The sequence below is a fragment of the Penicillium samsonianum genome (assembly GCF_028829775.1).
Source record: "Penicillium samsonianum strain IBT 33392 chromosome Unknown utg000004l_segment0_segment0, whole genome shotgun sequence".
Taxonomy (NCBI): domain Eukaryota; kingdom Fungi; phylum Ascomycota; class Eurotiomycetes; order Eurotiales; family Aspergillaceae; genus Penicillium; species Penicillium samsonianum.
In genome coordinates this window covers 2,270,877-2,293,474 of record NW_026643262.1, presented here as the reverse complement: position 1 = coordinate 2,293,474, position 22,598 = coordinate 2,270,877, and the positions used below count along the sequence as shown (strand labels likewise).

The following is a 22,598-nucleotide window of genomic DNA, read 5'->3' as shown; positions in this document are numbered from 1 at the left end:
TTCATTCCTTTTTCTCCCATCATTGATTTGTCGGTGGCCTCAGCCCCTCATGTTTAATAGGATCGGCACATAAACAGCTTGCTGCTGTCTATCATCCGTTCACTCTTTCCTTTCTGTCCACTCTGTTCAATACATAGAAATATAGAGAGTTCTCTCAGTACACATATATTATCTAGACATTAAAACTCTCTCTCTTCGTGAATTCATCTTAACAAATACGCCACCAATATTGTGAGATGTGAGGGATAAGATGGCCGGATGGGCAACCACACTCCCACTTGTCTGCATGGCATTTGAAGATTCATTCCAACGCAGGCGGTGTGGGACAATAGTCCTGCTGTATAAAAGTACCTCACCCCCACCCTCGTGAGGTCAAAAAGTGTTGTGCGTTTCAACTTCCAATGATTCGGCAGTACATAGCAGGACCTGCGACCCATCCAGAAAATCCGCTTTGCCAAACTCTGTCAAATTGTTTCTACCGCTATGGGGGTAGCCGCGTTATCTGGTCACCCTGTGACGCTCCTCTGCAGTCTCTTGAGCCTATATATTATCAGGGTTATCATGATGTATGCTAAGTTAATGCAGTTCCGGGGCCCCTTGGGGACCGGCATCTCGAACTGGCCTCATAGCATGGCCATGCTTCGGGGCAATTGCCACGAGTGGTACGCCGAGGTCAACAAGAAATATGGTGCGAGTTATCTTCAGGCAGCTCTTGTGCTTTGCGTCTCTACGAGGGTGCAGTATCCACTATAGCTAACACCTTCGACGCGAGACAGGTCCGATCGCCCGTGTCGCGCCTCTAGTCCTAATCACGTCCTGTCCGGAAGTTTGGATACACGTAAACAACAAGCCTGGCTACAAGCGCTCCGATTGGTACTACAACGCCACACGAATCGAGTACCAGAGGGACAATGTCTTCAGTCAGACGGATAACACGAAACACGAGCAACGGAGGAAGCAGATGGCTCCAGGGGTATGATAGCCATCTCATGTTTCTCTCGACTCTCTCCCCACCCCTTTATATCAGCATAGGCTGCTGACCAAATATCGTTATGAAGTATTCGGGGAGGGAGAATACCCAACTTGAGGGGTCTGTGGATGAACGACTCCAAGATCTCCTGAACCTTATCCGGACCAAATACATCTCGTCTAACAGCCATGTTGTGCCTATGGACCTAGCGAAGAAGGTTCAGTATTTCACACTGGACGTTATTAGCAGCGTCGGCCTGGGCAAGGCGTTCGGTATGTTGAAGAGTGACCGTGACGTGGACAACTACCTCCAATCGAGCGAGGAGGGACTTGCTATCGCCCATGCTTCCCTTGCCATGGGCCTCAGCTGGATCACCCAGATGCCTTTCATCGGCAAGTTCATTGCACCTTCGCCTAAGGATAACAACGGCTTCGGTAAGATGATGACGGCATGCTTCCGCCTTGTTGACGAGCGCGCTGCGAGCTCCACCGACGAGAAATCCGATATGTTAGCCTCCTTCATGCGCCACGGCTTAGCAGGGGACGAGCTGCGCACTGAGGCACTAGAGCAGATCATTGCGGGCTCCGACACTACAGCTGCCGCCATCCGTGGTACCCTTCTGCACATCATGACGAATCCCCGCGTCTACTTCAAGTTACAGCGCGAGGTGGACGATGCCGTGCGTAGCGGTCGTGCTCCGAGCACGGGTAAAGGCCTTGTTACCGCTACCCAGGCTAGAAAGCTTCCGTACCTCCAGGCCGTAATCCGCGAAGCTCTGCGAGTATGGCCACCTGTTGCGAACATATTCTCGCGCGACGTTCCAATAGGGGGCGACACTGTTGTCGTCGACGGAGAGAGCGTATTCCTTCCGGGTGGTACCTGCATCGGATACTCTGCATGCGCTATGCATAAGAGCGAGAAGATCTACGGCAAGGACGCAGAGGCGTTCCGACCCGAGCGGTGGCTCGACTCGGACCCTGCCAAGTTGGCTGTTATGGTTCGGACCAACGAGCTCATATTTGGTCACGGCAAATTTCAGTGTTTAGGGAAGACAGTGGCCCAAATCGAGATCGGAAAGATGGTGTTCGAGGTGAGTGGAAACACCTCCACATTTCTGCTTTCATCTTAGTTCTTCTCTATGACACAGTAACTGACCGCTAACCGGACACAGCTCTTACGCAACTTCGACCTGGCACTGATCAACCCGACGCGTCCCTGGGATGCGCGGAACTACCTTGGACTTTTCGCGATTTCAAATATGTGGGTGCAAGTGACAGAGCGAACGCCTTTTTCTTAACCGGGTAGATAACAGTTTCCATGTAACATCTGGAAGTACTCTGCCATGGTAATGTTTTGCAGCCTTTGGATCTAAAATGTCGACTGGGCCTTTATTCTACATTTTCTGGGCGTTGGGCGTTAGTTGCCGCGAGACTAGATCGGACTCTCTTCGTAGAATAGGAAGGTACAGACGTAGTTCCGACGTAAATAGTACAGATTCAGCAGGCACGAACCTGCTGGGTAGAGGGTATATCGTGTCTCCCCCAACGCCCCAGATGCCTTTTCATCTCAAAAACATTCTCAAAATGGTGTACACAAACATCACCACCACCATGACTGTGACGACTATGATCACCACCACCATTTTCAGCACCCTCGTCCGGGAGCCCTCTGTGCCCCCTTCGTCTGCTCCCTTCGCCCCCTCTATCTCGAAGGCTGTGGCCAACCTGGCCAAGATACCAGCAGGCCTTTGGGCCGTAATTTTCCTCGTGCTGGCCGCCGCCATAGCCGCCGGAGCTTACTTCTTGAAGAAGGAGGGCAAGAAGCCCGAGAAGGACGACGAGGAGGAGAAGAAGGAGGAGCCCAAGAAGGCCAAGGAGACCCCGTAAGTTAAAGACCATGATACCCGTAGAACCTCTTTTGGAAATTCTTTTGGATGCTCTTTTGAATGCTCTTTTGAATGCTCTTTTGAATGCTCTTTTGGATGCTCTTTTGGATGCTCTTTTGGATGCTCTTTTGGATGCTCTTTACGCACATTGGCTGACATCTCGTGGAATAGTACCGATGACCTGACTGCGGCCGCGGCGAACCCGCAAACGGCCCTCACCACCGAGTGGCTGCGGGAGAGGCGGGAAGGTAAGTTACGGCTCAAGAGACTCATCATTGCCCCTATGCTCTAGGAGTAAACGCTGACGATTGTGGATCATGTTGAAGGCAAAACCCGCCGGCCCCTCCCCATCTTGGTGGAGGCCACTGCCCCCAATGTCGCCCTGCCCGCCGCCGACACTAGCGGCGAGGTCATTTTTGTCCCGGTCCCGCCTCCTCCCCCCGCCCACGTCGCGCCCGCGCCAAGAGGCGAGACCCGGAGCACCGCCCTGCGCAATACCTTCCATGGTACCGAGAAGTTCTTGCGTCCTGGTGGGAGTCCCCTCGCGGTTGCCCCGGCATGAAGGGGTGTTGAGTCGACGGCGTTCCTCGGTTGTTTTGTCCATTTTCTTCACTCCGAGAACCTTAGCGAGGTGAGCTGAATGAAAATGGAAATACGATGTTTTTTTGTGGCGTTCCTCTGGGGCTTTTTGACCGTTTTTGCTTCTCTCCGAGAACCTCAGTGAGGTGAGATGAAGGAAGAAAACTGGTGAGGTGGAAGTGAGAGAGGGAGAGGGTGTTTGTTTTTGTTTTGGTCTTTGGTTTTTTCTTTTGGTCGACTGGCTCTCTTCGGAGATGACCATGTCTGAATGTATACTGTCGGCGCCTTGGGGCACCTTGATTTTCCTCCTGGACATCCATTTCGCTGTTCACTATAGACTCTTTGTCCACTAGAGTAAGATCTTGTAGTAAATCCTCAATGATGTGCCATCATGATGGATTTGAAAGATTATTTGAAGAATTATTGAGTATTGGACTTTTAGACTGTGATATAGAATCTGCTATCTCATGGGATGAGGGAAGTGTTTAAAAAAAGGATCGTATTGGAACTTCAAATCAAGCACACGGAAACAACCTATACACCAAACCAAGCATATACATCCACATGGATCGTTAAAGTTGGTCTAAAGCAAGATAAACACCAATTTTTAGCATTGATCACTCCAGATACCCTCATTCCACCATACCATTAAGGCCGAGCTGAATGTTTCAAAATTCTCTTCCAAAAGCTCCTGGGTGGCTTTGCGGAAGCATCATGAGTCGTCTTCGAAATATTGGCCGTATCATGGGATTGAAGGCTTTGGCCAAGTTTATCATTGATCTCATCCATCTTTGGCGAGAGCGCGAAGATCCGGTCACAAGAGCACGGAGAGTCGCACGTGCAATCTCCAGCTATCTCTGTTTGTTTGGTCTCCAAATAGGGATGAGAATTGTACCCACAATCTCTCTCATAGCAGTCGCTGCGGTCCTTATAGTCCTTAGCCAGCTCGTGTTGCACCTGCGGGTTTGGATCCGGCCTTAAAGAAGCATAGGTCCGGTTGAACTCACTATCAGTGAGTCTTGACATAGCGGTATAGAGCTCGGTGTTTTGAACAGTGCGTTCCTTATAAATATTTGCCAACTCTGTAGCCGTATGCATTGCCTCTGCACAGAACCGACCCATCTCTGAACATAACTCTGCAAGCAGATGGTAATCAGTGTCGGTGGGAATTTTCTCTGCCAAGGTAAGGCACTCTGTCCCAAAATTCTCTAGCCCTTGGGCTAACATCCGGCGAGTATGCTCGTTCTCAATAACAGAGGTGAGTACATCTTGGCTGGCCTGGCTTGATTCGTATTCTGGAGGGCGGTCGTGGCAGTAGGGGACTGTCTTCGATTCTTGGCTTTCAGAAAATAGTTCGGACATTTTCAGGGATGATCAAACGATTCTTGCATAGTCCCGGAATCTTTTGTATCAGGGAGGAAATGGAAATTTCTGAAGAGAACAAGTCTGGGATTGGGGTTTATCTATCCTGGCTTCTGCTACCAGCCAGCCGCCGCCTAATATGGATTCCAGAGCCATGGTAGCCTACCAAACTAATTTGAGCTCCGGTAACCTAGAAGGGTTCTGTGTAACCTTCTCATATAGCCGCAGATTCTCCTTCAAGTATGGTAGTATTTTAGATAGGGGCTCTTTTCTCCAAAACTGGCAAAGGCATGGACCATGATTATACTAGTCCTTTCAAACAAATGACGACAGGTTGACGACGGGTTTTCAACTCCTCAATTTCTATATTATATCGATGGGCATAGCATACTACCTCAGCTTAACTAAATTTAGAATCTACCTATTCCGACTCTTAACTTTAAAACTTCTTATAGTTTTAAAAGTCGGCTTATAATAACTTCACTAGCTTTACGTTAAAGTAGGAGCGAGACACTCCTCAGTCTATTTTCGATAAAGTTAAGTAAGACATTCATTCTTAATGTAAGAGTTACCCTTTATCTTTCTCTAAAGCTTACTACTAATAAGAAAAATAAAAGTATATTAGAACTACCCTAATATTGAAATAGAAGCTCCCTACAAAGCCTAGAGAGCAATTCCTAGTTAATAGAAAAGATATAGAGTACCTAATTACATAGTATTCCGACAAATGCCAGTCTCGTTCTCACACATAGTTATCCTTAAGACGGGCTGCGACAGGTTGAAATACGGACAACAAAACAGAGAGATATCCCCATAGCCCTACCAAATTACAGAGTGAAGGCGACATAGTTACTGACACAGGTCCGCCGTCAGGGTGACTGGCTGGGGGCACCCATAGACCTTCTTGTGAGCTGGGGTACTATAGCAGTTGGCATCATTGGCCGCACAATCAAAGACCTCACAGCCGTCCCCGGGACTGAGCGAGTTGGGATTCGCTGCGAAGGGGTTGCCCCATTCCGTGCTCAGCTCGTCTTGATGAAGGATGTGGTTAATAAAGGATTCCTAGCTGACAGATAGTTTGGGTGCACTCACAGTACGCGTAGTCCGGGTTGGACGAGAACGAATAGCCAAAGAAGAGAGGCTTATCCAGCGTCTTTGTTTTGGCGATCTTGACGGTCTACACATTCCATCTCCAGTTAGGTTCCCTTGCTATATAGAGTATTGTGCAGACCGAATTGGATGGAGTAACGTACCGAGCCAGATGCGGTAAATTTCTCGGAGAAAGTTCCCCCCTTAGGAACGGTGGTGAGAGGGCCGGGGGCGCTGCCATCGTAAGGGAACGACTGCACATACACAGAGGTATCACAGTGGTTGTTCACGACGGCATTCTGGGCCGCGACCAGGCCGAGGAGGGCACTAAATGTGATCAGGGAGGTCTTCATGGTTGGTAGTTCGCTTTTTATTTTGTAATAGAAGCTTGGATTATCTGTTTCCCTCCCAGCAAGGGAAGGAATTGGCGGTCTTCATATAGGTCTGCTGTTCGGGCCATAGGTAGTAGCGATGATGTACCGATGGAGTACATCTGGGAGGCCTTTGATCTAAGACATGGCACCCATTCCATGTCTTGGATTGTCAGGCCACCGCCCGGGGGTCGGTCCCACGGCCAATCAACACGAGTGGCAGGTGAGACATGCGCATCACCGCCACTATATATACTTCACATCAAAGACATCGCATCAGGTAGCGTTACATCCACCCCGTGACCCCGCAAAATTCTTAACACTAGCTAGAGCTTTTGTTAATGATTCTCTGTGTGGAGCAAAGAATGATTTCAGCGGTGTGGAGAACCTGCTAGAATCAAGGAATTCGTCGGTTTAGGATCGAAGATTTAACCGGTTTCCCCGCTTCCGACTCGGGTCGCGGTAGCGTCCAAGTCATCTATACGTACCCCGCTTGAACCCAGTAGAGGATGATGTACCCCGCTAGACCTGAGGCTCTCTTTATTCGGCACAAGGTGACCTCGTAGTCGAGCGTACAGACAAGGGAAATGGGAGTAGGGCTCTGATAGGCAGTAGATTCTTCCTTCTTGAGCCAACATGCCCGTAGTCGACTGGTCCATACCAAGAATCCCATGTCAGTCATGCGGTCACCCTGCCTGTTCAAGCTCGTATAGTACCCACCTTGATAAACTTGTGTCGGGAACCGACCGGGGATTCTGCAAGAAGGCGGATTTAAACAACCGACTGTCTTCTACTGTAAGGAGACAAACAAGGCAACCATGGAACCAGTGCCACGCCGATGCACCTTTCTAGTACTAGTATAGGGTGTATAGAAAAAGATGCTGTTCTGCTGACTATAAATTGGCATCTATGCTACTGTAGCCACACGCCAGTGGGTTAGTAGTTGGGTGGGTGGCCACCAGCAAATCCGCACTATGCTGTTGTATGTTTTTTTGCTTTTTTTTCCTGCTTTTATTGATGATGCTTTTGCTGCAACAAATTACTGACAGTTCAAGTTCAGGATCTGGAATTGTCGGTGGCCCGATGGCCGTCAGCAAACAATCCAAAAATAAACCCCGCTAGCCTTGGCTCGTAGCTAGACGAGGAAGACCAGCTGTTAATCTAGGCGATCCTGGACCGGGGCTCAAGGGCTGAGATGTTTGAGACATTGGGCGACTGTGGATATGAGTATTGATGATTGGGATTTGTCACTGTCTTATAACAACTCCATACTACAACACTGCCCCTTCCACTAATAAAATTTGTCTCATATATGTCCTCTTATGTCCTAAATCCAGTGAAGCAGGCGTCTCCACCAGGGCCAGTCTAGTTGCTTTTCAGTCAAATACACCCCTTGTGCTTTCTCCTCTTTGATCTCCTCGATGTCGCTTCGTATGTCAATCTGATCTAGAGGGACAACCTTGGACTTCAGGTAGAATTTGAAGAAGATGTATAGTACTGCATTGCTGTTAGAATGTTCTTTTGGTGGCCATTTTAGTACCAGTAATTGCATACCGGCAAAAATAGCAATATTGAGATAGGAAGTCAGGAACACAGATGTGGTGAAGTTGCCTGTAGTGAAGACTTGAAACCCTGTATGACATTGGCCAAAAGCACCTTTTTCGCTAATCATATAAATATGAAGGAACAATTTACGCACCTGAAGTGATCACAACCATGATTACCATTAGCCCAGTCGCCCACGCCGTATACGGCTGGAACCGCGTGTGGTATGGGAGTTCTAAGGATTATCAGTTACACATTTTAACACGTGGTAAAGGATACTTCTTACCATCCCTCGAATACCCCTGCTTTTTTAAGCAAGCATAGAAACGTAAATAGGTTGCCTCAATAACAATCCACCCAATCAAACCCGCGACGGTAGTAATATTCACAAACCAATAGAATACTGTGGATGAGTTGCTCTCAGCGCTCATGTACATGAGAGGCAAGAGAAGGACAGTGAGACCAACAGCGAAGTACGGTGTTCCAAATCTGTTACATCGTTGGAAAAACATTGGCGCATGTCCGTCTTCGCTGAGGCCGTACAATGTCCGCGATGCAATAAAGATACAACTCAAGCTGCTACTAATGGCAGAGGTGCAGACCACTGCGTTAATGATGTGCGGAACAACCGAGACGCCAGATCGCACGAAGGCAATCACGAATGGTGATTGCTTTGCTGTTCCTGTGGATATGACGAGCTCGGGGTCGTTGTATGGGCTAAAGGGGTTGGTTAGATAGTAAGTACTGGTTGTTATCTGGTAGAGGGTGGTGTGCCTCACACAATGAGCCCAACGATGAAGATACTGAGAACGTAAAACACGAAGACCCGTAGGAATGTCTTGCGAGTAGCGTCCGGGATTATCTTGCGTGGGTTCTGAGTCTCGGCACCTGCGATGGCCACAACCTGGATGTTTCCGAAGCTGAATGCTGAGGTCAAGAGAACTTTCCAGAACGCAAGAAACCTGCCTGTAGAGCCTGTGTCAATGTATTCATTGAACGCACCTGGGGTCTTCCAGTAGTGGAAACCAAGACGCTCCTGGCCAGGCGTACCGCCGAGGTCGATGACAATGCCCCCAATAATCAGACCGATGATGAGCATAATTTTGAGTGACGCGAAAATTACCTCGGACTACGGGATGGTTAGATAGAACAACTAATTTTATGCTCGCGTATTCACTCACCTCTCCGTAGAGACGGACGCCACAGAAGTTGAGAGCCGCAATACAGAGACCAAATACAGTGATCCAGACTGCAGGATTGACGGAAGGATTCCAGAATTGAACCACAGTAGCAGCAGCTGTAATCTCTGCGGGTGCCGAGATAGCCATAGTATACCCTAGACCGACCTAGTCAGCATTCGACTATCGCAAAGAGAGAAAGTGGACGCGGTGCATACAAAAGTTCCAACCAGTGGCTGCACCAAGTGCAGGTTCAACAAACCTCGTTGCATGTCGAACGAAGCCTCCACTGCAAGGCATAAAAGCCGAGATTTCACCAGTCGTATAGGAAACACCAGCAGTGATAAACCCCATAAAAATATAGGCTAACAACGCGCCAGCTGGGCCAGCAATCGCAATAACCTGGCCAGAGCTCAGGAAGAGACCAGTTCCCTATCTTGGTGAGAATCTTTCCCACGACTAAACCACTAAACTTACGATCATACCCGCAATGGCTATCATGTTGATATGTCGCGATTTGAGATCGCGCTTGATCTTCTTGCCCTCCAGACAGGAGTTTGAATAGCAACGCCGCTCGATATCGGGGCCAATATTGGCATTCTTATCGTCGCGAAACGCCATTGTATAGGGCGTGCTGAGTGAGGTAGTTGAGAGCATATATGGATGTGAATAATTGAAATCCTTGCAAGTATTGACAGCTATTGGACTCAGGAGGTCACGTACTTGATAATGTCTGTCCCTTCTTGTCTTTTCCTTTCTGCTCTAGAACCCCTCCCTTGCTGATTTTTCGTCTCCAAGTAGGAATGATCAGCACCCTCTAGAAGTAGCCCCACCATAGCTATTTATCAGGCAGAGGGTGATTGTGAGGGCTAAGTGAGAAATATGGCACATATTGGACCTTTCCTCTATGTACAGTCGGGATCATTTCTAGCTTTCACCGCGAAAGTATTCGCCATGAAGGAAGATTTTGAGCTGACTCGGGGGATTTGAAATATCAGGATTACTACCGTAATCTATCATGACTCATCCGAAGTACATCATATCTAGTCGCAAGATGGGCAGAAGGATTGCCCAATTTGGTATGATGGGCTTCGGGTGGAATAACGCAATTTTCATGACCTAATGTAGTCTATATTCGAAAGCGATTGAGGGTAGATGTAAATCACTCTCTTGCTTCTTTTCTCTTCGAAATGCTCGGATAATTGAACCTCTAATCTCGAATATATTCAGGACATGTATATTAAAAAAGGTTCAATCAGCCCCAAAAGGCCGTTTGGAGCGCATCACACATCAAAGTGATACACCTCTTACCCTCAGACAACGCCCCATCCATAGCCAAAAATGGATGCGGCATGCCCTTCATAACCTGCAAATCCACAGCCACACCCGCCTTCTGCAACTTCTCCGCATACTGCTCGCCCTCTGTCCGCAGCACATCCAACTCGCCAACCATGACCAGCGCAGGCGGCAATTTCGAGTAATCGCCTTGCCAAAACAGCGGGCTAGACTCTGGGTTGATGCGGTCCGCGGCGTCGGGGACATAGTGGTCACGGTACCAGTACATCTTAAGCGCGGGGAGTGCGGGGGTCCGTTCGTATCGACGATATGACTCGTTGTTCTCTACTGTGGCAGTGTTGTCTGTCACAGGGACGGAGAGAAGCTGGGCTCGGAAATGGACAGGCGGTGACAGAGTCAGCGCCTTGTGCGTCATAATCGCGGCGAGGTTCCCGCCGGCGGATGAGCCGCCAGTTGCGATTTTGGATACATCCACTGAGAGTGCGGCGGGGCCGTCGGCAATCAGCCAGAGGAGAGCTTCCCAGCAGTCATGAACTGCGGCCGGCCAGCGGTCTTCCGGTGCGAGACTAGGAGAAAATGAGAGAAATTAGATTAAAGCTTCTCAAGGATATGTATGTATGGCGTGATTAGGTGGTGTATTTTGCTCACTTACCGGTAGTCAACTGTGATCACGACGCAGTTGCCTCGTACACAGAGATTCGAGCACACCACGTTCTCCGTATCAATGTTGCCCAGTACCCAGCCACCACCGTGGAAATACAGCATCACTGGCCATCCACCAGGAGGCGCCTGGCCTTTGGGAGTAAAGCAGCGGATGGGCACTGCTGGGCCCTTGGTAGCTCGGCGCTGAACAGTGATATCTTGGGTCTTGCCCACCTCCAGCATAGGACCTGCGCCAGGAATCAAGACACCGCTTGTCCGTGACTCTTTAACGGGCCGGAGGTGCACCTGCTGGTTATTGATGACATGCTCGTTATAAAATGCGACATACTCCGGGTCCAACAGGTCTTTAACGGACTCGTGGAGCGGATATGGTGGTTGAGTAATGCCAACAGTCATTTTGAAGTTAGAGAAAATAAAATAGAAAGGTCCTAAGCTTTCAAGGTCCCAGGGTCTGGGACCATTCAAATAAGCGTCCACCCCCACGCGGAAAGTGGGGAGAACCGCTCAAGCAACGCGGGGAGAACACCGCTGATAAGTTGATAAGCCCAACAATGTGCCTTTTTGGGTAATGATCGACAGGACTGTTGCAGTGGCCCAGTAACATCCCAGTGACACCTCCCATCGTCTCCATTATTGACTGCTACATAGCCACTGTGCCCCTCCCAAAGCCCCTCATGAGCCACTTCATGTTTCTCGGCTCTATCTTACGGGTCAATATGGAGCCACTTGTTATGTACAATCATGGCTAACGTCGGACACAGCTGTAGCTCCGGATGATGCTTTCCGGTTGATAAAGAGCGCCTCCCCCGCGCAAGGGGGACAACTTTCTGCTCCAAATCCACAAATTTATCTCAACTGACTCACCCCTAGCTCATCGACCTCTCACAAACCCTCAAAATGTCCTCCAAGACCCCGATCCTTACCGACAAGGCCCCCAAGCCCCTCCCCGGGATCTACTCTCAGGCCATCGTCGCCAATGGTGTCGTCTACTGTTCCGGCGCTGTCGCTATGGACGCTGCCACTGGCAAGTTGGTTGATGGCGATGTCAAGGCCCACACTGTAAGATACCAGTAAACACCAATTGACCCGATTCAACCTGCTAACACCTCCACTCTCCAACAGCACCAATGCATCAAGAACCTGACCCACATCCTCGAGGAGGCCGGAACCGACATCAACAAGGTCGTCAAGGTCAATGTGTTCCTATCCAACATGGATGATTTCGCCGATATGAACTCCGTATACATGCAATACTGGGGTGATGTGAAGCCCTGCCGGACGTGAGTTCTTACCCCGCTCCTTAACTGCTTATCGTTGGAGTCATTTGGAGTCATGTTTTCCCCCTCCATTTCTTTTTGTAATGTGGTGTGACTCTTGCCCTTGCATATGCATCTGTGTGACTCTTTCATATCCATGTGATTCTGTTGCTGACGTATGTGCTCTGCAGGTGTGTCGCGGTCAAGACCCTCCCTCTCAACACTGATGTTGAAATTGAGTGCATTGCTGTGCTGTAAATTGCCTTTTGCTTCCTTCAAATCTATAGATAAAATTCAACAACGATAATATGACTGCTACTGCAAATCCACCTTTCAGTAAGAGAGGTTCCAATATATTGCGCCTTTAACGCTATAGAACAGCGTTTTCTTTACCGGACAATGACTATTCACTACATACATAGGTAGAGCGCTATGTAATATATGCAACGATTCTGTGAACCTGGAAATATATGAATGCCTTTAATTGCAAATCGGAGGTAAGCCAGAAATACCATACCAGAGCTAGAAAGACTGGGTTTGCTGAACACATCCATCATAGCAAATTAATGTCTGTAACTAAGCTACTTCCTTCCAATTCCAAATTATAACACTTGAAATAATAGGTCACTGTCAAGATAAGAGCCAGCAGTGCCAACACAGCTCCAGTTATCAGTAGGCCATTGTGAATCATCGCGAGTCCTCGACCGCCCATGCCGGCATGTGTGCATTATACCCGTCTCTCTACTTCACTTTTCCCTTTTATGATTCATGAAGGGCAGTTGGTTTAATTCATGCTTTGTTTCGCCTAATAGAGAGGGAACAACACGAAAGATACTTGAATATTTGAACTGCCACTAAAGCTGATGATACATTATTTTCCCGGTTTCTCATTTATTATTCCCGTAAATCATGTGTTGAGAATCCAGGTTAATTCTCTGTAATTAACATGGAGCTTTCAAACGCTAACCCTAATTCGGCATGCTTTATGCATTACGAATCACCATACCTTTCTCGCATGCCAAGAGCTTCGGAGTCCTACGCAATCGAGGTTAGCGCTATCGATGCAGTTTGCCGTCTACACCACCAATTCCTTTATACAACCGCCAGTTTGTTGTATCACAGGAAGCCATTTCAATTCAGGCTGCATTCAGTGTTATCACCGCTCATTCAGCTCTTTCTTTTTGATTCTACCACCCTATTTCCATTACAAATTGATCAATTGAGAGATTATAGGGGGAGAGAAGGAGAAGCCTATAAATATCTATAGGCTACTTTCTATACATGAAGAGATTAGACAGTTTTACAATTTCATCTTCTGGCACTATATTCATGGTTCCATTTATCTTTGCAAGAGATACTCCCTTTACTTTACATGCTGTATAGTCCCTTTGTGTACTATTTCAACATCATGTGCCCGATGTCCGACAACATTTCTCCAAAAACTTCCGATACTGAAGGCTTATTTGTTGACTGTGCACTTCTTGTAGGCGCTATAGCCTCTTTAGGCTTGCATTCTTGGTCCCACCAACCACTAATGATTTGTGACCTCCGGGGATCCGAGCAAACCCAGCGTATCCGACGGAGGCCATCTCCAGATTTGTAGATTAATATATAATCTGTCGTGCTGTCCGGGTCAAGTGCAATGGCCTGTTGTAAAGTGAGATTTCCGAGATCTGATTAAGGCAATTGGGGAGACTCACCACTATATCCAAAGGACTACTTGCGTTGGCGAATTGGTTTAGATCCGAGTAGTATCCTTTCAAATCTTTTCGATGGCCGGAGCTTCCCCTGATAGTCGATCCGGTAGCCCATCCAAATGAAATAACATAGGTGTCATTGTATCCAACGGCCATGGCCAGAACTTTAGAACCATCCAATCGATTGGCAATTTCCGTCAAATAGTTGTTGATCTGTTCTGATGCTTGGCTCCACCAGACCCCATTCACCCACCGGGCATAGTACGTTTGTCCAGGCCCGAGGACACAAAATTCAAGATTCTTGACTCCGTGATGGGCAAGCTTGCCTGCGAGAATTGGGTAGTTCGGGAGTGAGTACTCTGAGACATGTCTTAGCTGGGTAAATTGTCGCAGATTTGAGGAATTTCTTACTCCAAGTTCCTCCTCCGTAACGAGCAATCCATGCGCCGGAACTCCCAAAACTGACAGCACCAATCCATTCCGAGCCAGCCTGCACTTTTGGCCAGCCATCCATAGAGCTGTTGGTAGAGACTATTAGTAAGTATCTCACGCATTTAGCTCCCTTGCATTGTAAACGTACGCCTTGTAATATCTTGGCCCACTGACAGCGCAACTGTGATCTCCTATAGTTACCGAATAGGGGGACCACCCTTGAACCTTCGATGAAGAGTTTTGCGACTGGCGATTGGCTTCAGCAGCCTTTGCCTTTCTCTCCTGTTCGGATATCCTCTCTTGTTCCGCCTTTCTCTGCTGCTCCGCCCTTCTTTTCTCTTCCAACTTTTTTCGATCGCGTTGGGCTTGCTTCTCCTGTTCTCTTGATTTTTTCATCTCGGCCTCTTTTTCTCTTTGAATCCGTTTGATCTCTTTGTCATGAGCAGCCTGCTTCTTTTGCATCTGCTTCTCCAGCCGCTCTTCTATACGCTTTTCCAAGAGTGCCTCGCGCTCCTCTCGCTGGGCGACAAGTTCTTCCATATTTAAGCGCATGGCTTCCATATCCTGGTTAGCCTTCCTGATCATTGCCGCACTCATATCACGCTCCTCGCGCATTATTTCTTCTTTCTCGCGGTCCTTTTGTCGCATTGCCTCTCGTCTCTCTTTTTCGAACTTTTGTTGTTCCTTCATCCATTTGGCTCTCTCTTTAAGCGTCTCGCTTTGTATCCCTTTTCCGGCAGCTGTCTGATCAAGTTGGAGATTCTGATCGACAAGTTGTTTTTGTATATCTGTGATTATGGGGTTCTTTTGTTTCGCTAGCCGGTGTACAATATCTCTCGCCGTAGTCTCGGTATTATCATGCCGATGGCAGGTGCTGCCTTTGCTCAGCATCCAGCCCCAGAAATCCTTCGTGTCCTTCAACTGCTTTTCCCGCATGTCGCCCTCGCTGCTTTGGACTTTATCCCACATGGTTGTGACAAGGATCACTTTCTTCAGAGCGTCCTCACCGCACAAGTCTCTGAATGTCTGGATATTCCGCCTCGCGGAACCTTGCATCCGTACGTCAGTGATACGATGCAGGTATATGATTCCGTGGAGTAGAATTTTGCTTCTATATGAAGCGCCAAGCCATGTCGCAATCTCACTGAGAATCTCGGTGTCATTCTTTGATGTATCGTCAAAGCCGGGCGTGTCAATCAAATAAACAGTTCGGTCGGGTGATGCCTTGTACGCGTATACGTCGACTTTAGCGGTGCCTGCTCTGCTGTCAGGTTTGGACAAGTAAGTAGCTCAGTTGTTTAATAACTCTTCACCTACATGCATCAAGTGTATGCCCAATTTGGACGGACTTGCCCGAGCAAAGCGAAATGAACGAACTTTTCCCTGAGCCAGTGACACCCATCACAGCAATGAATACATCGGTCGGTCTTGTTAACCGATCAGTGAATGAAGGCCACAGCACACTAGACTATTGTCTGCCACTTACTTAGGTTCATGACCTCCGCGAAAGCTTCGAGTGCTTGGGGATGATGCATTTCCATGCGCTGAGCGCTTTCCTGATTGTCCTGTGTGATTGTGAGCCTTAATATCATTCCCTAGCTATGCGAAGTATAAAACATACTAGTAGAGATGGATCTGACCGACATGAGAGGCAATCTGATAGGCTTTTAGTTGATATTGCAGGCTTTAGCAGTGGAAAATAGAACAAATGTTCCAGCTTATTGATCTCATCTCTTAGCACACTTAACACGGGATAATAATGAGGGGGGTTAGGACAGATGTAAATAGTGGAAGACCGGCGATGTTTGATGCACAAAAGCGCCAACAGGATCAAGCCTCCCCGAATCAATTCAATATTTGGCTTGGCCTGCTGCACTCAGCCTAGTTATGCAGCCATGTTCACCCAGGCGAGACCAGTCTCTCCACCTGCAGGAGACCACGTCGTCGCCAAGAAGACTTTGCCCCAATCAAGTCAGCCCAAATTCCTCCAAGGTTGGGATCTAAGCCTCATGTGTGTCTTGCCGATGCAAGCGCATTCCTTTCAGGTATACGGCAACGAAACACGACATCTCCTGCCGTTCCAAGGTTTGGTGGCCTACCTTGTCAGCCTCAACCCGGGGCCTGACTCCCATGTGCAGGTAGAATCACTTCATCTTCTACTACACCATTTTCTGCGCCCTCTCGCCTTTTACAAGCTCATTTTTAGGTCCAGTTAAAGCGCATATTGGGGCCAAAATGCCTTGCATATTTGCTTTTTTTTACTTGAACCACAGATTTGGCGCCTTGTAAAGCTAAGTGTGGTTTTTTATGACTGGTAAAAAGTGCCTGCTAATGCTCCAGACTTAACTTATCGCTCTCGACACTGCTAACATTTTGAAGTTAGACCTGCAATTATTCCTGTCAACCAATAATTTTGCCTTCAATTCGCTCTTTTGGCCGCGACCTGTTAACCATTACTTTGGCTAGTCAATGATCACAATAATCAAATCATCATGGACATGCGCTCTGTGCTCAGTCAGACTGAACGCTTCGCAGCCTTTACCGGTGTCACTAAGCCCAGCCCCAACGACAAGTTCTTCCTCGTTATGGGTATGACGGGCTCAGGAAAAAGCACTTTTGTCGGTCGATGCACGGGCGAAGATGTCACTGTTGGCCACGGGCTATACTCATGTAAGAGTGTTTCTAATTGCCCTCACTTGCACCAAGGTTTCTGCTCTGTATGACTGGCTAATACTATCACCAGGCACCACCTCCATAGATGTGTTCGACTTCGCCTGCAATGGCCACAAAGTCTACCTCATTGATACCCCCGGATTCAACGACACGAACCGTTCCGATATCGACACACTAAGCGTCCTCGCAACTTACCTCGGCGCATCGTATGCAAACGGCGTGCGCATTCATGGCATACTAATGCTCCATCCTATATCCGACAACCGCATGTCAGGGTCTAGCATGCGCAATCTTGACATGATGAAGGCTATGTGTGGGTTCGCGTCTTATTCCAATCTAGCCATCGCGACAACCATGTGGTCCGAAAGATCTCCGCTTTGTGAGCAGCGTGAAGCACAGCTTCTGTCGGACGAACGGTTCTTTGGTGGACTTATTTCTCGTGGGGCGACAACGTTTCGCCACAATGAGAAGGGTCGTTTGGGTTCATTGGAAGAAATTACTTCTGCACGCCGCATCGTGACACATCTTATACTTCAATCTGAAAAACATCCTCCGGGGGTATTGGAACTGCAGCGCGAAATTATTGACCAGGGGAAAGTGATTGGCGAGACGAAAGCAGGTATTGTGCTCGCTGGGGATCTGCACAAAGCCCGCCAGGCTCATGAGCGAGAGTTGAAAAAGCTCAAACAGGCAATCGAGACCGAAATTACCCAGAAGAATACGGCCCATGCCATCGAGATGCAGGAGCTTAAGGCGGATTTGGAAACGCAGATGAGGAAAGCTGAGCAGAGTAAACGAGGGCTGGAGAAGTCGATGCGAGATTTACACAAGGATGAAGAAAGAGCTTGGAAAAAGAAACTTAAGGCACTCGAACAAAGCTTTCTCGAGGAGCTAGCAGCTAAGGAACAAGAGCTACGCGACATGGAGGAGTCACTTGCAGAAATCCGCAAGGACACCGCTCGACGTGCCAAAAAGTCCCAGAAGGTAGCACTCGAACTAGAAGGATACGAGCAAGATGTCGATGCTGTTCGGGGGGAGGTTAGTGAGGCCCACAATACCTATCAAAAGTTGAGTGGGCAAAGGGGTAACTTGTTCAATGGCGCCACCAACGGTATTGCCTCAGGTCTGGCGACTGGAATCATATCTGGAGGTAAGCTATCTCATATTCCGGATATTTGTTATACTAACATCCTTTAGCCCTCGCCGGTGGAGTCCTTTGCATAGTCATGTAGCGGTAGCGGTATATTTGCGTAAATACTAATTCCCACAATACATTTCAAATCAAATGTATGATATACAAGATTTCCCTCGGATCTATTCTCTACAAAGCGGAAGAGTCATCATGACATCCAGGTACTAAAAGATGGCCCTCGACAGACCATGGAAGATCCCATCTTTCAAAAGAAGAAGGAGACAAGGGGTGAGTTTAAGGAAGCGTGTGAAATGGTAAATAAAGACGTTCAAGGGAGGGTGATGATTACTCACATGTGCCATCGCCCCCCTGCAGGTGGGAAAATCACTTGGGCAGTGAGCACTCTCTACATTCCAGGTCATCTACATACATATCCACTCTCTCATTGTAACTGTCAGGATTGAAGAGAAATAGGGGACGGGTTTACCGAGTGTGACCTCATTGAACCAGTGCATGGTTTGCACCTGGTGTAGCTAGAAAAATAGCCTAGTCTAGGGGTTGTCTGTGAAGAAATAATTTTGTACCTCAATGCTTGACATTTATATGTATTACGGTTCTTTGTTTTATGTATAGTTGCCAGTATAATGATTCTTCAATCATACATCTTTGTCAAAGTTGCGTGGTTGTGATCAGGCCCTGCAGTACTACCATCCTGAATCAGCATATCCTACATAACCCACGGCAAGAATATGAGCTAGATGATTCAAATCAAAGTCGTTAACGATAAGTTAGATGTTTGGTATAACATGAATGTACATACATAGCCCTAGCGTTCTTAGTATTTGATGTTTGGTAGACTCAACGGATACCTCGATAAACGTTCGGTGCTGTTATATATAACGACCAAGTTCATCATGTCGAGTACAGTTCACCAACTCCCAAGCGAATATAGCCATCTACTCAAAATTGTCCATAACAGCACCATCTATCAAGGCGTGGATTTGGAAATATGCTCCTTTTGGCAAACTTATGATTTGTGTACGAAAAAGCATCGCGCACCGAGGTTACGGCTAAGCTGAGCAGTTTACAGTTATATCAGAAGCGCATTCCACAACGTGAAACCATCAGAAACACTTCATTCAGGTGCTTGTCAAATACGTCAGAATGTTTGCGAATCTAGGTCTGGGACTCATTTCTCGTCCTTTCTCGTCCTTACTGACAAGATCAACCCCTCAGATCACGTGCTGTGTACAGATTTGGAACTACACGAAGCGATAAGTTATTAGCACGAAATTAAAAAAGGACAGAAAGTCTTTACAAGTGTATAAGCTTGATTGCAGTATTCAAAGAATTTGTTGCGATTGTTGGTGGTCGGAGTGGTTGTTGACCACGTCATCGAGGGATCTAAGGCACGATCGCCTTCATCCTCCTACCTTCACCTCCAAGGACAACCCTTCGATGCATGGAGAAATAATCACACTGGATTCTTCGAAGATCAAATTTGCTTCAAATCTTCCATTGTGAGGGACTGAAGAACTGACGTCTGTACAGACAGATCCACAGGGGTAAGGCTAGCATCAGCCAAACCCTCCATACATCCCTGGCACTAACAAGTCCTTAGCATTCCAAGTTATCAAGCTAAGATGAGCTACCCTCTAAAGAGAGGACCATCCTCAAGGCCTGGATTCTTTCGATACACGCCCCCTCGGCTACTACATTCCACCCCTCCACGCTATATTCGCGTCGACGCGCTCCTGGGCTAAGAACCCTTCATTAAATTCCTCTTTAGTGCTTCAATACTCCTCTTGGTGCCAGCCTTATGTATGCTATTCTTTGCACCCAATTTATGAACCTTCAGTGTGACTATAACTGGGTTGGATTTGGACCCGGTGCATTCAATACGCCTGTTCCCTTTACCTAGCAACACACTCGCATTCTTTCCTACCCAGTTTCTGAGCCCCAGACAGCTTGAAGAGGACCACAAACAGAGTCAGCCGTTCCTTGGTTCTTGAGCTATCGCCACCATGGCGTCTGGATTTTCAGCTACGCCGCGAATGGAGGGTACATGGACGAAGCTCGTGATATTTGTTGCGCTGTACCTGCTACTCCTCGAGTCTATATTGGAATGTGTGCTCGTGCTCTATCTCTACGGTAATGGCCAGGTTGACTCAAAGATGACTCTGAGTGTTGTACTTGCACTTGTCGCAGTATGTTTGACTTGAATCTTTGGTTATTAGGCTGTCCGCTGACTCTTATTTAGTCTTTTCTCTCAGTACCGCTTGTCGGCCTGCAAAGCCTGGTCGCTTGGCAATACAACAATATTGGTGGATTTGGAACCCAGAAAACCATCCTGCATAATATATGCACATATGTGCTGCGCTTGGATCTTATGCTTTGGCTAGCTACAAGTGTAGCCGGTCTGGTGGTCGCTGCACAGCAGGTGTACTGTCTCCCGGAAGGGACAGATGCAACTTTCTGGAGAGTTGGCATAAGCTGTGCCTTCCACCGAGCGTCTGTGATCGTGGCGGTTGTTTCAATGTATGCTGAATTTTTGTTCCGTGTCTCTTTTACTTGAACTGACGATTATCCTACAGGGTCACCGTGTGCACTATGTACTGTGCGAGGGAGCTTTGCGATCGACCATATGATGTATCGCTTCTCGGTATCTACAAGCGCCAGAGAGTTCTCAGAGATGGCAGCATCGTCTCTGGTAATAGCTGGGACAGCGAGGAAACGCTCAAAAACGAGATTCTCTATCTTTGCCGCCAACACGATGGAAATGGAGGCGGGGAGTTCTGGTCTGTGGACCCAATTGCCAACAAAGTCAACTGCCATCCCAGCATCCGGCATCCTGCCCCCGTCCGTCTGCGGCCCCAACTCCGAGTCAACACTGATCCCGGTTCGACATATGGAGAGATTATGTCTGGAACGACGATTTCACCAGAGGACAATGCACACCGTATCTCGCCGGGGTCACAAAGCCTGGCTAGCGAGTTCTATCCCATCTCGAGCACATCTACTGTCATGAGTTCACAGACAGTTAACGAGATACGCGCGCTTCTCTCGAATGCGCCCGCTCCAAAGATCCCGGCCATTCCCCAGGAATACGCCGGCCATAAGAGAGGAAAGTCATCACTCTCATCTCTTAGACGTTTTCTTCCAAAGTATTTCCCATTATCACTTCCATTATCAGCGGATCCTCAAATCCAATCCCTGGCAGACCCAAACGCCGCATCAGATATCGAAAAGCAGGTCGTGACACCAAACAGCATGCCCAAGGGAATCCCCCAATCCACAACCTACCAGCTCATCGCAAATGGCAACACCCCAAACGCCTCTTCAGCATCTCTCCCCCAAAGCCCTGCCAACACCCAATCTACACCCAAACCAGCATATCTAGAAGGCCACACCAGAACAATGACAATGAGCTCCGCCGACGCCCCAGAAGTAGTCCCAACAACCCCATCCTCCCCACCAAAAGTGCGCCGCTCCCAAACAGCCCACGCCATGCCCGCAGCCCGCTCAATCCACCACCCACACCACCCAAACTTTGTCCCACGCCCTCCTTCCCAACCACAACCACGAGCATACTCCCAGTCCCGCCGCCAAGCCCGCGATCCAAAAATGCACCCAGACTCAATGCGAAATACCAAGCAACCCAAACAGAACATAATCCACTACCCCGTCCGCAGAACCTCCTACCACTTCGACCCAAACTACGTCCCGCGTCACTCGCAGAGCCAGTATAACAACCATCCCAACAATCATCCCGGGAGCAGCCAGTACGGACACCAATCATCCCGCTGGGAAAACCAGCGCCGCTACGGCTCAGCCCGATCCATGCCCGCGCCGATCCCCCGTCGCAACGACGTCGAAGTAATCTATCCCAGCACGCGTCGTCCGCGCAGTATTATCCCTTCTGGCGCGAGTGGCCCGCTCAGCTGTATCTTGGAGACGACGCCTGACCCGCATGCTGCCGGGGATGGTCATAGGCCTTTCTCGGCTGCTTGTTCGGAGTTGCCGTCGAATTCTATTGATATGACGAAATATCGGGGTGCGAATCGGACGAGTTTGGGCTTTTATTGAGAGGGTCTTGGGAGTATTAATATCTGATTGTCTGCCGGTCGGACATTCTTTTGGTACTATGTGGTTTATTCTGTAATATTATATGATTTGTATCAGTGGATAGCGTGCCCAGGTGTACCAGGGTGATTTGGTCACTTTTTTTACTCAGTTTGTTTGCAGTTAGTTAGCTTTGAAGTCACATTTAGATACCAAATTAAATTTGTTCCACCATAGAGAAAGAAAGACAAGTAGTTAAACTCTGATTCAAGAGAGAAGGTAGAAAGATCAGTACAGAAATTCATTCGGTAGCACTTGAAAGAAACATGCAAAATCCGCCCCAAGACGAGAACAGAACAGACGAAGACATGCAATTTCAGATCCCAAAGTCCATTCCAGGAACGTACA

General features: G+C 48.2%; 10 protein-coding genes across 10 annotated transcripts; 5 read left to right on the top strand and 5 right to left on the bottom strand.

The window, feature by feature from the left end:
- Positions 1-564: 564 nt before the first annotated feature.
- Positions 565-2,267, top strand: N7471_007806 (cytochrome P450; the record flags this gene model as incomplete). Its single annotated transcript, XM_057280525.1, has 4 exons — positions 565-688; positions 777-973; positions 1,059-2,060; positions 2,142-2,267. The coding sequence occupies 4 exons, from the start codon at positions 565-567 to the stop codon at positions 2,265-2,267; spliced, it is 1,449 nt and encodes a 482-aa protein (XP_057134785.1).
- A 286-nt stretch (positions 2,268-2,553) lies between these two features.
- N7471_007805 (uncharacterized protein) lies at positions 2,554-3,417 on the top strand (the record flags this gene model as incomplete). The annotated part of the gene is made up of 3 exons (XM_057280524.1): positions 2,554-2,852; positions 3,027-3,103; positions 3,182-3,417. 3 exons carry the CDS (start codon positions 2,554-2,556, stop codon positions 3,415-3,417), a joined length of 612 nt encoding a protein of 203 aa, XP_057134784.1.
- A 665-nt stretch (positions 3,418-4,082) lies between these two features.
- Positions 4,083-4,796, bottom strand: N7471_007804 (uncharacterized protein; the record flags this gene model as incomplete). Its single annotated transcript, XM_057280523.1, has 1 exon — positions 4,083-4,796. The coding sequence occupies one exon, from the start codon at positions 4,794-4,796 to the stop codon at positions 4,083-4,085; it is 714 nt and encodes a 237-aa protein (XP_057134783.1).
- An 849-nt stretch (positions 4,797-5,645) lies between these two features.
- On the bottom strand, positions 5,646-6,238 carry N7471_007803 (uncharacterized protein; the record flags this gene model as incomplete). Its single annotated transcript, XM_057280522.1, has 3 exons — positions 5,646-5,827; positions 5,889-5,973; positions 6,050-6,238. 3 exons carry the CDS (start codon positions 6,236-6,238, stop codon positions 5,646-5,648), a joined length of 456 nt encoding a protein of 151 aa, XP_057134782.1.
- A 1,345-nt stretch (positions 6,239-7,583) lies between these two features.
- On the bottom strand, positions 7,584-9,600 carry N7471_007802 (uncharacterized protein; the record flags this gene model as incomplete). Its single annotated transcript, XM_057280521.1, has 8 exons — positions 7,584-7,753; positions 7,811-7,888; positions 7,956-8,036; positions 8,088-8,518; positions 8,581-8,930; positions 8,983-9,137; positions 9,198-9,411; positions 9,457-9,600. 8 exons carry the CDS (start codon positions 9,598-9,600, stop codon positions 7,584-7,586), a joined length of 1,623 nt encoding a protein of 540 aa, XP_057134781.1.
- A 624-nt stretch (positions 9,601-10,224) lies between these two features.
- On the bottom strand, positions 10,225-11,388 carry N7471_007801 (alpha/beta hydrolase; the record flags this gene model as incomplete). The annotated part of the gene is made up of 2 exons (XM_057280520.1): positions 10,225-10,841; positions 10,928-11,388. Coding segments are annotated over 2 exons (1,068 nt in total), but the record flags the coding sequence as incomplete, so codon positions are not given.
- A 391-nt stretch (positions 11,389-11,779) lies between these two features.
- N7471_007800 (putative L-PSP endoribonuclease family protein Brt1) lies at positions 11,780-12,507 on the top strand. Its single transcript, XM_057280519.1, has 3 exons — positions 11,780-11,997; positions 12,061-12,218; positions 12,386-12,507. Exons 1-3 carry the CDS (start codon positions 11,836-11,838, stop codon positions 12,450-12,452), a joined length of 387 nt encoding a protein of 128 aa, XP_057134779.1. The 5' UTR covers positions 11,780-11,835; the 3' UTR covers positions 12,453-12,507.
- A 1,291-nt stretch (positions 12,508-13,798) lies between these two features.
- Positions 13,799-15,969, bottom strand: N7471_007799 (uncharacterized protein; the record flags this gene model as incomplete). The annotated part of the gene is made up of 6 exons (XM_057280518.1): positions 13,799-14,250; positions 14,303-14,409; positions 14,472-15,579; positions 15,641-15,750; positions 15,810-15,888; positions 15,945-15,969. The coding sequence occupies 6 exons, from the start codon at positions 15,967-15,969 to the stop codon at positions 13,799-13,801; spliced, it is 1,881 nt and encodes a 626-aa protein (XP_057134778.1).
- Positions 15,970-16,815: 846 nt separating this feature from the next.
- On the top strand, positions 16,816-18,228 carry N7471_007798 (uncharacterized protein; the record flags this gene model as incomplete). The annotated part of the gene is made up of 3 exons (XM_057280517.1): positions 16,816-16,993; positions 17,067-18,146; positions 18,194-18,228. 3 exons carry the CDS (start codon positions 16,816-16,818, stop codon positions 18,226-18,228), a joined length of 1,293 nt encoding a protein of 430 aa, XP_057134777.1.
- A 1,924-nt stretch (positions 18,229-20,152) lies between these two features.
- On the top strand, positions 20,153-22,214 carry N7471_007797 (uncharacterized protein; the record flags this gene model as incomplete). Its single annotated transcript, XM_057280516.1, has 3 exons — positions 20,153-20,335; positions 20,389-20,666; positions 20,723-22,214. 3 exons carry the CDS (start codon positions 20,153-20,155, stop codon positions 22,212-22,214), a joined length of 1,953 nt encoding a protein of 650 aa, XP_057134776.1.
- Positions 22,215-22,598: the final 384 nt, after the last annotated feature.

What these genes read in the sequence shown, in the direction of transcription:
- N7471_007800 (XM_057280519.1), top strand. Translation starts at nt 11,836, where the DNA reads ATGTCCTCCAAGACCCCGATCCTTACCGACAAGGCCCCCAAGCCCCTC. An exon ending in GCGATGTCAAGGCCCACACT is followed by an intron (nt 11,998 to 12,060) that starts GTAAGATACCAG and finishes ACTCTCCAACAG; the next exon opens with CACCAATGCATCAAGAACCT. An exon ending in GATGTGAAGCCCTGCCGGAC is followed by an intron (nt 12,219 to 12,385) that starts GTGAGTTCTTAC and finishes TGTGCTCTGCAG; the next exon opens with GTGTGTCGCGGTCAAGACCC.